General features: G+C 37.3%; 1 protein-coding gene across 1 annotated transcript in view; it reads right to left on the bottom strand.

Moving 5' to 3' along the window:
* The window catches only part of LOC579182 (AF4/FMR2 family member 3), a 57,749-nt gene that overhangs the window by 7,176 nt on the left and 34,149 nt on the right, over positions 1 to 16,424 (bottom strand). Inside the window, exons 7-8 of the mRNA XM_030980567.1 lie at positions 1,527 to 1,590; positions 806 to 945 (exon numbers count right to left, since the gene is read on the bottom strand). Of these exons, the coding sequence (XP_030836427.1) occupies positions 806 to 945; positions 1,527 to 1,590 (204 nt within the window). The remainder of the gene's footprint in view (positions 1 to 805; positions 946 to 1,526; positions 1,591 to 16,424) is intronic.

Genomic DNA, 16,424 nt, shown 5'->3' with positions numbered 1-16,424 from the left:
CAAGATGAAAGAGTCACATGGGATGGATAATCTGATTCTATTTTCCTTCTTGCCCCTGTAAATTGAACTGCATTTGATGCAACCACTATCTATGACGGATGGAGTGTTTACAGCAATCTGATACTGTCTGTTAGCCGAGAGCCAGAAGGGCATTAATTCATATCCTTAAACAAAGAGTTAACGTCCTTCTGGCTCTGTAAAAAAGCATTATCTGAGTCTGTCTCTTTGACCCGCTGGTAGGTTAGTAGGTGGGGAATTACCTTTTGAATACCTAAAACAAATTACATTAAATCATACTTATCAGAAGGGAACACATCAGTTTTTGAATACCCTTAATGATCCTAAGTGAAGTGCATGACACTAAATAATTGATTAAATCTAAAGTTCGTTCACATTCTGCGGTTTTACATTCTTTGACTGCACTTCATATTTTTTTGTCTTTTAACACAAAGATATGAGAGTATGCACAGGATCATCGTTGCATGCAGCTTTTTTTTCCATCGATACTTGCTATTCTATTCAAAGTGCTTTTTATGAGAAATGAGAAGAAAGAAGATTCCACTCTGAAACCAGTTTGCAAGGTTTGTAGGTTGCAGTAATAGTTGATTACAAACACATTTTATGTTTTGCTTACATTAATCTTCACACGGGTATATAGTTGCCGATTAATGCTAGTACATGTAGATATCAATATCATATTTTGAATTATCACCTAGCCCTTAAGGCTATCATGAACAGACTTTGAGTACTTGCCAATAATCACATTTAAGACCAAGAAAGAAAATAATTCCACATTAATATTTACCTGATAATTTCACAAGTATCTGAATACATGGTGACAGCTTTGTCATCCGGTACGAGCGGGTCCAACTCAAAGACATTGCCACAGGATGTGAGATATACCACAGCTTCAAAGTAAGTAAGTGCCTTGGCGTGCTTGTCCACCTAACATAGCAACAAATACAAAAATGCCGGTTAAGCTATTTCATGGCTGTCATGAGTTAGAATGTGTTAGGATGGAAAGTTACAGACTAATTTTATGCATACTTCTTGAACAAAAGATTATTTTGAGAACTCCTGAAGCTTGCCAGACATAGCAAGGATAAATTTGAGCAAAGTGGATTCCTTCTATAAGTATGGCGTAGTAAATAGAGAGTGAATCTTGTTACAAATTATTTCATTCACCCGTTTCAGTAGCTAGTATGCAAATTGGACACATTATATATTGTTAGGTAGGGCAAGCTGCCAACCTAGCAACATCTAATGTATACAAATTGCATTATGACTAGTTAGACACAATACTATATGAATATATGGATGATTGATAATGAGGCATTTAAAGTGCTTGCATTAAACTTGATTACATTACAAAAATGGCCTATTACCCCCCACCCTCCTCAAATCAACATTTGCAATAGATTGACCTAAATCCAAATTTGGTGTTATATTTGATTTGTCCCTTTCTAATGGATTGGATGAATAGATAGATGTAATGATGAATTCTTCACTGGATTACCCGATCTTACCTGAGTATCAGCTAAGTGTTTGAGTTTCTTGCCCTCAGCTAGGTAGTCGTCTGCTGTGAATTGTCTGTAATGAGAAAAAAAGGCAAAATATAAAGAATAACATACTTCAATTGTCCGCACAGAAAATACAATGTCATTGTCCATTCAAATGAAGTCGCTCCTTTGATTTATTCTTAGCTACATTTGCAGATGCTTCAAATTTCTCCCCTTTGACTAGATAAATCATCAAGTGCATGTACAAGTATGAAGGGAGAAATGTATATATAATGCAAATAACTGCAAATATTGGAAGAACAAGCTTATACAAAATATATATCATTGGTACTAGATGAATGTAAAACTTAAAAATACAAAATCAAGTGACTGAGTCTACAATTTAAGTTAAACAAGTGCTTTAGCTTGCATTTTTTTACAATCTAAGGAGCAGTTGTGCTAATTTCTCTACATTGGATACTTGTAAAACAATTAAAAGTGGATATAATAATGAGGTACACTGTAAGAAGGAGTTGGAGCAGCAATATTTGAATAAATAATGAGGGATGTTCAAGGGGTACAGGGGTGGGAGGGGTACAGGGGTGGGAGGGGTACAAAGGAGGGGTACAAAGGAGGGGTACAGGGGACAGGGACAGGAAGAGGGGAGGGGGTGCACACTCTAGGCTCGTGAGGAAATCGGGTCAGAAGGTAAAGACTAGCTCGAGAGCTGACAAACGCAACAGCATTCCAAGAGTCGCAAAGGATAGTAAATTTACTTTAAAAACACTCAGAATATAATTCATTAATGTATGATCCAGAAGTGGCATGCATCTTTACAAAGTCCAATGACATCATATATACATGTAGACATGCGGTAGCTAAACAACACCACGGCACGGACTGGAACTAGACAGAACACAATCATCTAAAAGCCATTCAATATTGCCTGGATACTATATAGGCATACATTAATTAATAGATGTATGATATATCTCATCAATCATGCTTTATCGTAATGTAGAGGAAGATCCAAGGGGCTAATGGGGTATGATTCCACCAACACTCGACTCGATAGAAACAAAAATTGAGCTGTTCACATTTGCTTCATATGGATCCTTTTCCTGGTACATGTAGGCCTACTTCACGATGAACAATACAATACTAGTATCAGAAATGTCCTTGTCATATAGTGAGGATGCAGGTTGCAATCATGAGATGCTGCTGCGTTAGACATGCCTCCAGCAAGTACTAAAATGATGGTAGGGCATGGAGTGTTAATGAGGACCCAAATCAAACTTTGAATTACAATCATAACATGGTCTGTAGTGGAGATAAACCAGAGGGATATAATCAACACAACTGCTATGGTGCCGTTTAGACATGGCCGGTAAACTCACAGGTAAGAGGTGACCTTTAGAGGGCCTGTAAACGTCTAAGTTCTACTGGGGGCAGGAAGAATGAGTCAACGGTAACCTGAGAAAGGGGTGGCTCACCCGCAACTAACACAGTCTTCACAAAGAAATACCTGTACAACTACATGCACCAATTCAAGATGAAGAGTGCGAATGCTGCTAATCTTAGAACAAATAGTCGTCAGTCACGTACACCAAACCTCTGAACAATCTGTATATATCTCATATGGGTAGGTCTGCACTACTTTGCCAACTTCCTTTTGAAAGGTAGAAATGCTTTACAGAATCAGAAGAGACATCAATTCAGATTAACGTGAAGACTATATTGTATGCAGACATGCTTAATGTAGATCTCCACATTGCCCAACTGAAGTAAAAACCTGTCAACAGACTATAAACACAAGAAAACAAAATACAATATGTTCAAATGAAAAGAAGCGGCTAATTCCTACGATTCAACAAAACAAAACAAGTCTCTTTATTTATAAGGCTCTCCTCAATAGCTGATGGTATAATATACAGGCCTAAATAACTAAAATTTTAAGGAGATAAAAATACACAAGCTGAAAACTCTTTCCATTAAAAAAAATATATTAGAAAGAGGTAGAGAGGAAAGAAAATACAGAGAGAAAGAGAGAGAGAGAAAAAGAGATAGAGAGGGAGAGAGAAAGAGAGAGAGAGAGAGAGAGAGAGAGAGAGAAAAAGAGAGACAGACAGACAGGTAGAAAAGGAGAGATTGCCAGAGAGGGGGAGGCTACACACTCCCAATATTTTTATGAATTGCTCTGGATACAATCCATGCCCTAGATGCTAACATTTCCATATGGAATAGAATTACATTATTAAAACCAGCACATACCCTTTTCTAATAATAATTCATAACTGGCACCTGATTATTTATCACAAAGGCTCTGAGAAACATATTCATTCCTTCACCATACGTGAGTGAGTGACTCAATATGGTTTGATCGGATCAGAGTCTCATCATCATAATAATGCACATCGGAGCATGTTATCAACTGAACATCACTCCACGTAGCAGCCACAAGTCACATTAGCTTGTGTAACATAATTACTTTCATTAGCATGATTTGGCCCCTGAGACTGACTGAGAGAGAATATGTGACACACATACACACGTATGTATGTACATCCAGGCATTCAGCAATGGAGAGTAGTCTCAGATTTTGTACCCACTATTTATAAAATCATAACAAGCTTCAATTCATTGTAAATGTCAACATAAAAGACAACCTAGTAATTACATACTTAAGATATTTGGTGATAACAAAGAAAAGATAGCAAAAGTATAGACCTTATAGTCCCCAAAAGAAAACGAAAATATCAGATATATTTCTTGACATTTACATATTTTTTGTTAATTACATTTGTACAAATTAAAATTACCCTGAATTAAAGATATCAAACATCAAATCATTTTTTTCACAGTGATGAATAGCTCATCTTGTAAATGTCTCTTTCTTACAATTAATCAATTGATTTATTTCTACTTGTTTGTTGATTTCATAACTAGTGAAAAATAAGTCTGGTAATAATATGAGCCTTTCACACTGGACATGTGGTCATTCTGGTGGTAAATTATAATCTCCATCTTTTCAGAATAAGGATTACAGAAAACCAAAGCTGCAAATGATAAATACTACTACACGACTGCACCCCCATTCTGATCCAAATCAGAAATAAAAGGGTCTGAGACTTGGCAGACTACTGCTCATATTAGCTGGGAATTGCAGAAGGGAATTATGTATGCATCTTGCAGTTAATATGGCAGCGACTAAAAGTGGGGAAATCGAGAATGAGCCGACGATAACACAAGATACGAGACTGGTCGTGCACTTATCAACCAGTGGTTTGTTAGCTTCATGAATTGGATTGAGCGCAAATAATCCTCACACACTTGACAAGAAAGAATAGAGATGTTGGAAAGGAGGAAGGAATTATAACTCTTAATAATTAGATGAATAATATTTATAGTTTCAAGATCATCTTGAGTCAAATTGTATGTGATTGAGTTTACAAATTTGTTGATATGTATTAATAAAATCCTGGACCGTCTTCGAGTAAAGATTAGCTGTGATAATATCTCGTTTTTATTTGTGCAATCTCGTAAGACCTACAGATTACTTTTGATAATATTCTCTAAGCATGCACTTCATAAGTGCTTGAAAAAATGTTAGAATGGTTTAATGCATTAGTGCATTCATAAAGACTTAAATGCCTTTCTCAAAGGAGGTTTCAGTTTTCCCTTAATTAGATCAAGATCTGGAGAATAAGGAAACATAATTATGTATTATTCTCTTATTACATGTAGTGTTTCCTAACTCTTCTGTTATGATACAACATCTCAATGCACTTCCAAAGTGCTTGAAGTTGTTACATTAGAGCATTACATTAGAGCATTAATGAGTTTTAAAAAATACCTTTCTTGAAGTAGGTTTCGCTCATGTGACTTGGATAAGAGATTTGAAGAATGAGGAGGGTTGCATGAATGTAGTAATCTTTTTAAATAACTATTATTCTCTTTTTAATGCTTCACTAATCAAATCAACATTGTATTTTTTTGTATTTTGACCATGAAACTCCTAACAGACTAAAACATTCTACTATGTTTCTCCGAGACAAATTGTAGCCTCACACGCGACAGAGAGAATGTTTACCCCATTTTAACATAGAGTCAACTTAAGAGAAATGGCTAATTTACCGGTAATCAATACACCATAAGGCAGAAGATCATTAGACTAGCATTTAAGCTATTTTTCCCCCTACGCAGAAAGGACAGAAGAGAGAGAGAGAGAGAGATGAATACAGAAAGACAGATTGGTAATATCTCAAGAAATTTTGATATTTGCTTCCGAGACTTAGAAATCACTGGTAGCTTTTACCTATTTCTAACAGAAAGCAGATACCTTTTCAAGAGTTTATTTTACCTAAACAGTTTATAACGAATTTGAAGATAAGTATCTTCCATAAATCTCTAAATAACTTGACAATGCCGCAATTCCTTCAATGATTCTGTTTATTTTCCTTTATAAAGTGGGCTAATGTACTTCTCATAACGTGCAAAATGGAATGGATACAAGTATTTCTAAGCATGGCAGTAGAAATGATAGAAGTCAAATTGCGGCATATTTATCAAAGGAAAGTAATCAATCACAAACAACAATAGCACACTCAGGAGAGGGTGACTGATCACAAAGACTAGGTAATGGATAAGTTTTCATCTCATCCTTGCCAATGGGATAGGTTCACAAGTTCAAACTCACCGCCCCAGCTGTCAATTGATTCATTGCTAGCCTCAATTCACACCAGCAAAATTCATTGTTTAGTTAAACCATGAATTTAACTTATTTTGATGATAAGAGCCATGGTTAAATAAAAATGCAATTAATATTGTTTCTGGTCCGAGTAAAATATCATACAGTCATATGAAACATGAGATTTCAGCAGTTTTGTTCAAAAGCTTGAAGACTTTGATCATGGCTCACTGCCTATGTGAAGTTGTGAACATAATATCTAACTAAAAACTAATAATTGGGTGGGGCTTACTATGAGTGCTCTCTGAAATGACCAGTGCAAGTTACTGTACCCTCGAGCTATGTCCATGATATATACACTACATGATTACACTTAAAACTTGATGTAAGCTGGCCACCCCAACACAACATTTCTTGATACATAAGTGTTCATGTATGTGATGATTCTTTAAACGCTTCTTTTTTGTAAATTTCCTCTAGTGAGAATGCCCTGTTCCTATGGCAACCACATGGTAATACAAAGAACGCACACAATATGATATTTGAAGTAGATCTCTATTACTCCAATTCATTCCAGAAAATATGACCACCGTGTCAAAAAGCACAGATGTCCTCAGCGCAACTCGATAGGTTTCATCTCAATTAGACAAACAGTAGGATATTTGGTTTGGACCCTTATTTCTTCTTTGCATAGTATCAATAACTACTTTGCTTCTGATGTAAGGCAATAGATCACAACTTACATACAGGGTAATATATGATATCCATCATTGAAATTTAAAGGGTCTCATTCAACTTGCAGTCTATTCAATAGAATGCATACCAAATTTTTGATTTAACATTTTCCAGTAGTTTGCATAAAACTGTAAGTAAGGTATAAGGTGACTAAAACGACTGAGCAAAACAACTCTCTCGCTGTCACTGTGTTATATTTCATTTAAAATTCATGAAATATCATATCTGCTGAGTGCAGTTACTGCCCTTCTGGCTCTCAGTACATGTATCTCTATGCAATAAATCAGCAGTGGTTCTACTATCCTCTACTGTTAGTGTTATAACCACAAAATACATGGAGGGGAGGGGGGGGGTGTTAAATATTATAATCATGCGTTGAATCATGCTCACTCTGTCACAACGAACCCAAATATAGAACCCAAATATACATTCATGCCCTCGATTTGAAGTTCCTTTACACTAGAAATGAAAGCAGGGAGGGGGGGGGGGTGTAAATATCATAATATTGCTAGCAATGCCACATAACGATAACCCCATAAATACAATCATGCCCTCGATTTGAAGTTCCTTTACACTAGAAATGAAAGCAGGAGGGGGGTGTAAATATCATAATATTGCTAGCAATGCCACATAACGATAACCCCATAAATACAATCATGCCCTTGTTTTGAAGTTTTTCTTCACTCGTATTGAAAACACACCAAGCAGGCAGGCAGGCAGGAGGTTGGCAAACTGTCAAACCTCTCCATAAGGTCACGGCGCAGCAAGGGAATATCCATCCCAAACAAACACGGAAACCTGTCTTCAAACAATGCACAAATACCTCCAGGATGTCTCAGACCTAGCTAGCCAAGATTATTGTGAAACCAGGAACTTCGGCAAACTATTAATGGCGGCCATCTCCACTGCCAGAAACTTTCCCCATTTTTGTAAATTTGAAGTTGTGATTCAATTTATTTTGTATTATGATACTTTTGCTGAATTTGAGTAATAGTAAATTTCATTTGAATATTTTGTTAAATTAGGGTCTTACAATATTCTCCATAATAATCAACCATGAGGACCTGGGGAGGGGTGTCAGGGAGAAGTGGGGTATATTTGGCCATTCATACACTGTTTGAATTGGAATTTTAAAGAAGAAGGGCAAGGAGAGTTGTCAGTCAAGGGGGCTAATGGTTGCAGTAAGGGAGTGGTTGCTAGGGGTAATAGCATAATCTGGTTTGCTATTTACATATGTAGCTATCAAATGTAATTATTATCATTTTTCAAATAAACATTCGACTTTTACTATAAAAGATTTTGCTCCATTTCTCGGCATTCAATAATCTCTCAAAAATGAATATCAATAATCTAAAACATCTCAATCCCATCCCCATCAAGTGCTTGGAGCAGAGTAAGCCAACAACATAATGAAGCCTGCAAACAATTTCAAATGCTTTTATGCTTTCTCCTTCGGATGAGATCCAAGCCAGACATGTTTCCATCACTGTGAAGAAAGAATGCTAACAAGAACATTTCATCAGCATGCAGTCGATTGATGCACAGGGGAATAATACCTTTAACCCATATCACTTCACAGTATTTTAAAGGTCTAAATAAATCACTTCTACCTCCTCAAATAGGCAACAGTTATTATGATTTTCCATTCCTTCACAGATTTTTTTTTTAAATAAAAATGTGAATAAAAATAGACCAAAATCAACAAAACATTGCCCATTTGTTAATTAAAATAGTGATTACAAATTTCACAACATGTTGCGAATTTAGAGACTGTCATTGTTTGCGCTTCCTGCTCATGTACAATGTGTAATTCATAGAATTCTAGATCAAAATATTTGTATTTTACTCATTAAACAGGGATCACTGAGCAGCTATGGGTTAACATGCAAAGGGTCGACTGTCATGCTATGATGAATCGCACGCAAATTGTTCCTGGCACTTTGAAATGATTAATTTCCAGCTCTCTAGTCCCTCTAGTCGTCTACTTCGTCAAGAGAGAGAGAGGGAGAGGGAGAGGGAGAGCTGAAGAAGCTCATCTCTAGAACCTATCCGGCTTGTCCTCCCAGGGGAGTCGACTATGAATTCATCATCATCATCGGTAGTATTCACGGTCTGTCTCAACGATGTGTATTATTTATACACTACTGTTAGTATTCATGGTCTAGCACAATTTCCATCTACCCTACTTTTAAAAATTCTAATTAGCTTGACATGCTCATCATTTAAATATCAATGTTCCTTATCATCATCATTCATCATCATCATTATCACCATCATCTTTGTAAGTGTTTACTTTCTGTCTCAATGACATGTAACATTTACACATTAGTGTTTCTAGATGTCGACGATCTAACACAATTCACATCTACCCTCCTTCTACAATTACTGATCATGTTTAATTGCTCATGATTAATGGATTGATTTATAATCTCTTGGGGAACATCCGGGGACAATTTTTCTTTACCCACCTGTTTATGGCTGGTACGATAATAAGCCGACATAAAAGTAATTAATTAACCTTCAAAAGCGTGAACAAAAGAGACATTCTGAACTTCTAATTACATTATGATATCTATTTACTGCTGCTACATTTATCATCTACCTCAATGCCCCCACCTAGCGCTACTTCTACAAACTATAATCATTTTAAAATGCTCAGGGTTTAATGGATTGATCTACTATCTATTCATTAACATCAAAGCACATTTTTAAAATTTCCGCTTTATAGCCAACATAATGTGCATGGAACACATACCGGTAATCAACATTGACAAGATTGGGAAATGTTCTATTCATACAGGATCATTGCTACATGGTAAAATTCTAGCATAATACCCCCTCCTGGATCTACCCTATTTCTATGAATTCTAATCAGTTTGAAATGCTTGCCACTAATGAGCTGATCTATTATTTTTTCGTTCATTAACATCCAGGCACATTTTTGTCTCTACTTTATGGTAGACACGATGTAATGTAATAAGTAATTAACCTTGATGACGGTGAGGGAAGGAGGAGAGCTTAGTAATTTGGTTCTGAGCTGTGCCTTTAATCAACTGGAAATCACATGAATGCTGACAATTATCATAATTGGAATTATAGGATGTCTTTCAATAAAGGCTACCTAGCTTTTAATCAAGCTGAAACTATAATGGTTGAAAACGTTCAAGGTATTTCTTCCTACCAGGTACAAATTAGCGACACCCGAGCACAACAACTGCAGATGAAATACCTTGTGTAATACCCCAGTTACACCGGCAAGACCAACACCAGACCGACGATAGATCGAACCAATAGTTACACACCAAATGGTCAAGAATCGGTCAGTATGGAATCAGTTTGGTGGTGTGACTGAGGTTTTTAGACACAAGTACAAACTTACGCCTGGATTTGAACCCAAAACCCTGTGACTGATGGTTTTCCTCTGTGCCCCCTTTATTAACTGATGCATAACTAATTCTGTTGTCATTCCTGTGATTCAAACTACCTTGTATTGCAGTAAACATTGCTTCAAAATAACTTAATCATAGCCAGGATGTTGCCAAGAAGTGTCAAGTTGAAAGGCAACTGGTTATTTCATATCTCCAATTAAGGTCTAAATATAAACTGATATGATTATTTCCCATACATGTAGCGCAATCATCTAACTAATGCAGGCTTGTCCCATATGGGTCCGTAAGTTTGGTACTGGAAGTTCTGTACTACATTGATGTAAAAATCTAGGTACATCAATTTTTGGTAATATGTATGAGATATTATTTCTAAATGTTGAAATAACCAAAGAATTGTTCTTTATTTCTTTTCTGTCTGGATAAAGATTGCTTATTATTACTAGCTGTACTGTTTGTGGAGGGATTTGAACTCAATGTTTTGAAGATGTAGACTACATTTCGATAGAACAGATCCTATGCACTTATGTAGGCTACTAGTAATCTTAATCCACTATGAATATTTATTGATGCACCAATATAGAGTCTGTACTTGCAGACTGGGCTCGGGTGCAAATAGTGCAACAAGCAGCGCAGCAAGAAATACTACATAGTCTATGGGAGAGGAAAGTAAAGTCGGAATGTATTATCTTTTTCGTCATTTCTTGACTTGTTTCCCCCCCCCTGGCCTGGAGGCCCCAATCTGGCTGAAACCAGAGACCCTAACTTGTGTTCATCTGATGACTGACATGTGAACATGAGGTGACTGCAGATAGAATCAGTGCCAAGTAGGTAAGCAGAATACTAAGGTAGGTTGGGGTGGGGTGGGTGGGGTCAGGATGGTTGGATGAGAGGAAGAGTGGAGGGGGGGGGGGATTAGTCTGCAAGCACAGACTTTGATACTTAACCACGATTCATAAAGATTTGAGCAGAGGCTAGATCTGTCAGTTCCTGGTTGTGTCGAACAAAACAGGAGTGGCTGAAGTACAGACCCTGTTGTAGTCTCATAATGCAGACACTGTTACACATAACGGCTGACAAGGGGGTGAGCCTTCAAACTAGGGGGCAATACCAATAGGGAGGGCTGACAAGGTGTGTGCCATGACAAAATGAGTGAGGGGGCAATGGGGAGGGGGACACAAAGGCAGGAGCCAGAGGGATTAGAGGGCAATGAGGCAATGGAGCCAGGATAAATGGGAGGGGGAACAATGGGGTGGGGTAATTTGGGAGGGTGGCAACCTAAAACAGGGCGCCAGGGTGACTAGCGGGATGGGATGGGAAGGTGACACAGGTGAACAAATTATTCATGAAGCAGCTTACATAAACGGGGAAAAGCAAGTCACAGAGGGATAGGTAGACAGACTGTAGATGGAAAAGAAAAAGATACGAGGGGTAATATTACAAAGACTATCAAAGTGTGAGATAGAAAAGAATGAGAGGAAGAAACTGGGTGAGATAAAGAGAGGGGGAATAGAGAGAGCGAGAAAGAGAAAAGGGAAAGAAAAAAAAGATTTAGAGACAATACAGGGAGAAAGACAGCAATAGATCCGATGTACAAAACAGACAGTGAAAGAGAGAGATACAGAGACAGAGATAAAAAGAGAGAAAGACCGCAAGTTCATCAAGAAGCCACATTTTAAGAAGAAATGTCACATTGGGGTTATTGCAACAGCCCTATCAATTTCACCTGTGTACTAAAAAGGAAACACTGCTAATCGCATCCCGATGCACATACTGCATCAATTCTCCAACTGGGAAAAATATACATCAATACCATTCAACTCATATGCCTGTCACTGTCAGCATCTTATGTGCCAGAAGTGCCTATCTATGGCTCATCTGGACAACGAGTAATTGATGATGAATGCATAGTCCCTTAGCATCTCAGAACCTGGAGGCATCCAAAGCCTCTCTAAAGGTCACCGGACCGAAAATCCACGCCACATTTTATGTTCCCGCTCGTACCTTTATGACATGCAGGAAATTCAATTTGACATTCTTCCTTTCTGACAGCATACCAAGAATCTAATCAATCTCAAAATACCAAGCAAGCAAGCTTGTTCGTCCGTACAGCTAGACGCTCAAAGACGATTAACCCATCCCGTGCCACCTTCACCTCGCAGACATCTGCACCGACTCGCCGCCGCAGATGAAACTCAGGAGCGAACGAGCCTGCTGGTGGAGTAGCCATCACTTGTCGCATTACAGTATTGAGATAGCAACGAGATGTGTTGTGACTATCACCATGGATAAATCTCGACATTGGCAGGAAATTGAATGACACACAGGCAAACATATCACTCTCCCTCTCACTCCCCCCCCCCCCTCTCTCTCTCTCTCTCTCCTCTCTCTCTCTCTCTCTCTCTTTCTTTTCAGGGACTAAATCTGAGTGATATTTTGCCCTTCTCTTTTCGGGAGAGCTGTTGACAGCTAGATGGAGGAAGCCAGGTGTCACTGGTGTGAACGTACTTGGTGCCGCCACACACCCCGCCACACACCCAGACAAACACCCCGCCACACACCCAGACAAACAGAATCCCACCGTTCTATCGTTCTACCCAACAAAACATCCATGTATTTAGAGTAGCCTACATGGAACATCCCAATTGCCTTTTGTATTCTCAATGAAAGAACATGATGAAATTGGAAAATACATTTTCATTTGGGTTGTTCTTTTAGTCAATAGATTATGATATTTCAAGGTTAGTATATTATAATGAATTTCAGTTTTTTAATTCATGATTCAATATGCAAGAGAACCTGCTTATAACCTCAATTTTTATTTCAAAAATTTAGAACACAGAAAGGTTTCCAAAGAAAAATTGTATCCCAGAATCTTTCTGACATTACTACTCAAGTGATACAGAAAGAGAGAGAGAGGGGGAGGGGGAGAGAGAGAGAGAGAGAAAGGAAGGGAGAGAGAGAGAGAAAGGGAGAGAAAGAGCGGGAGAGAAAGAGAGAGAGAGAGAGAGAGAGAGAAAGAAGGTCAACAATATAACTTTAATTACAGTACATGTGATTTTCCTTCTATTTCTCTCTAATAAGTACAAATTTCCCGTTAATGAAAGCAACATATGGATTCGCAAAGCATATTTGGATTGTTTCATATATATCATACAGACCTTAGCATCTAAAAATAAATAAATCCTTTCTAGCGCACGGTACGCACTTAAAATCTTATCCTACACTCCATATATCCCTGTTTTTACAAGAGATTAAACAATCCCTCTTAGCGAGGGAGACAGGTAATGCTTATGTCATCGCATTAGAGAAACAGTGTCTGGTGAGGCAACCTTGCCACTAAAATGAAATACACTTCTGTCGTCCAAGAAGAGAGATGGAGAAGGGAAGAGAAAAAAAAAATCAATAGGCATATTGTGATTAGAGGTCTACTTTGCAATAAAATGGCAGACAGTCCAGGATAGAAGCCGACACACACATACGCTGTACACACACTGTCTACCCCTTAGCCGGGCAAGGGCAGATGTGTGTCTCCATCCCTTCATTATGCATTGGAAGGTGCATTCCACGAACCCGATATATTATTCATTTCTGCAACATGCTGGAGCCAGCCGGAAAAAGGCAGAAAGGAGAGTGCTTTATTATTTACGAGAGAAATCTTGTGAATCTCTCTTGCTCTTAACAACCAAACAATGACAACTTCATCAATTCATTCTCCGCAGATGAAGGCCTTATTGATTTTCTATGTATTCTTTGTCATTTTCAGATTCCTTCATCTTAATTGCTCATGCATGTATTGAATAGCCGCTTCCCAAATGCACTATTAAAGGAAAGGAATTGCCAGCATTGATTTCAGGATTAAATTCCTGGTTTTGTAAGCACAATTTCATCCTCAATATCATTTTTCTATCACAACCTTTATACTATCTTTGTGCCCTGTGTGCTTTTAGGCAGTTTGGTTTCAAAGATTCTTTATCGTAAAGTATCTATTGTTACAAAGAAAGGCAAATACAAGCAGAATCGATATATGTTTTTCTAAGAACTAAGCGGTGGGTCTAATTCCTAGTACCCCTTCTTATATTTGTTTATGTTTAATATCACCCTATAAGTATTATCACCCTATATGTACTATTAATTAAGTCTATCAATTCCTTTTTATCACATTGATATGTCTACTCATATATCCACCTCCGCATGTATTATTTGATCCAACTAACTATCTATCTATCCCTTTTTCAATCTATACACAAATTATAACTATTTCTTTACCAAACTATCTTTCTAATCCTTAATCAACCTCCATGTATTTACCAACTACCAATTTATCTTGGTTTCTTCTCTCTTCCTATCTATCTTCAAGTATCTATTTATTGATATTAACCTAATAACAAATACATTTCTGTCTGCCCCTCTATGTAGTTATTCTGTCCATCTCTCTATCCATCTATCCATACCTTCTCCATTCCTTATTTTCCCAATGCATTGGCTTCATGCTGTGTCACAGCTTGGCAAGTATTTATCTATCTATATATCTATCCATCCTTCCATCTATCTATCTAGGAAAATCTATTTATCTACCTATCTTGCTATCCATCAATCCATCCTCTCACCATCTATTATTCATCCTTTCGCAATCTCTTATTTATCTATCCATTCATCAACTATCTCTCTATTTCCATATTCATACAAATTCAAGTAAACATGAATTCATGTATGGCTTTCTCAAAAGCTACTGAATTATCAAAATCCATTTATTTTATGCCATCTCTTTTTCCTTCTATCCATCTTTAAATTCCAACTAATCCTATCCATTCATTCTCTTTCGGCTTCATCAGAGAGAGAGGGGCGAGTAATCATCCCTTTCGTCCCAGCGATCCCAAATTAGGGGGACGCAGGTGTTCCCCTGGTTCAATTAATCATGCATGGCATCAATTTGTGATCTGAAACAAAGAAATTGACTCTCTTCAAGGAATGACTGGACCGGAGAGATCGAGGTCAGAATCCGTGTCTAATTTCTGGGGTTAATTTTAACTCCTGCCGGTTGCTGTTTGTTCTCTAAAGTAATACTTCAATAGATCCGGCATGTACATATATTCATTCTTAATAACACCACAGGTCATAAATATCACTGACTTTATTTGTCAGTTTGGGGCCAAAGTATATGAGTTAACACCCTTGTGAATATAAACAGGCAATATTTATGTGGTATTAGGGGGTCCATATCACTATACTATATTGAAGATAGCACCAAATATTACTTCTAATGAAGAGGTATTGCAAGTTTAATACACTCTCACAAAATAAAAAAGCAACTTTTGAGTAGACTAGCTGATGCATCCATACAGGCTCACATAGATAATCACCAATAGTTGACACTTACATATGACTTACATTTTACTGAGATGAACTGCATACTACAATATCTGGTGATTAGTAATTAAACTGCTCTAGCAAGCTCCGTTTCAATACTACATGTAATTCAAATTAAAGCAAGGAAGTAAATTCCTTTGTAGTAAATGGAACATTAGAATTAATTACGATTAATAAAGCCATGCATTGGTCATCTTTCATCAATATCTCTTAGTTATGCATGAAAAAGGATGATCAATTAAGAGGACAGTGAATAATATCAAACAGAAGTGGCTTAAATTATATCATTTTGGTGAGAATAATTAATATTGATGGGGGGGGGGGTGATTTTTCATCAGCTACCCAGGATGGATAGATAATGGAAGCACCTCCACCATTGCCATACATCATGAATGCAAATTAAGTGATTAGCCCAGTTTAACCAATTTTTAGTCAGACAATGAAACTATTCTTAAAAGTACCGGTAGAAGGGAAAAATATCAACCAAATTGAACCAACTCTCATCCAATGTCAAAAGTAGAAACATGTCACGCTATCCAGTTTGCCTCAAGTTACCAGTATATGCAGCTACATCATAAATTATGATTATTTCCCACTTTTTTTTCTCTCCAACATAGTGCCAAATTTTATATATCACCATTGCCCATTCATTCTTGGCTTAAAACTAAATATGACTCAAATAATGTTATGCTTTCTGTCAATGACTCCCCCTTCTCCCCTCCCCCTTTTCTTTCTCTTTCTCTTTCT

Source organism: Strongylocentrotus purpuratus, unplaced genomic scaffold, assembly GCF_000002235.5.
Source record: "Strongylocentrotus purpuratus isolate Spur 01 unplaced genomic scaffold, Spur_5.0 spur5_scaffold_11, whole genome shotgun sequence".
NCBI lineage: Eukaryota > Metazoa > Echinodermata > Echinoidea > Camarodonta > Strongylocentrotidae > Strongylocentrotus > Strongylocentrotus purpuratus.
Note: the sequence above shows the minus strand (reverse complement) of the source record. Positions and strands in the feature narration are given on the sequence as shown.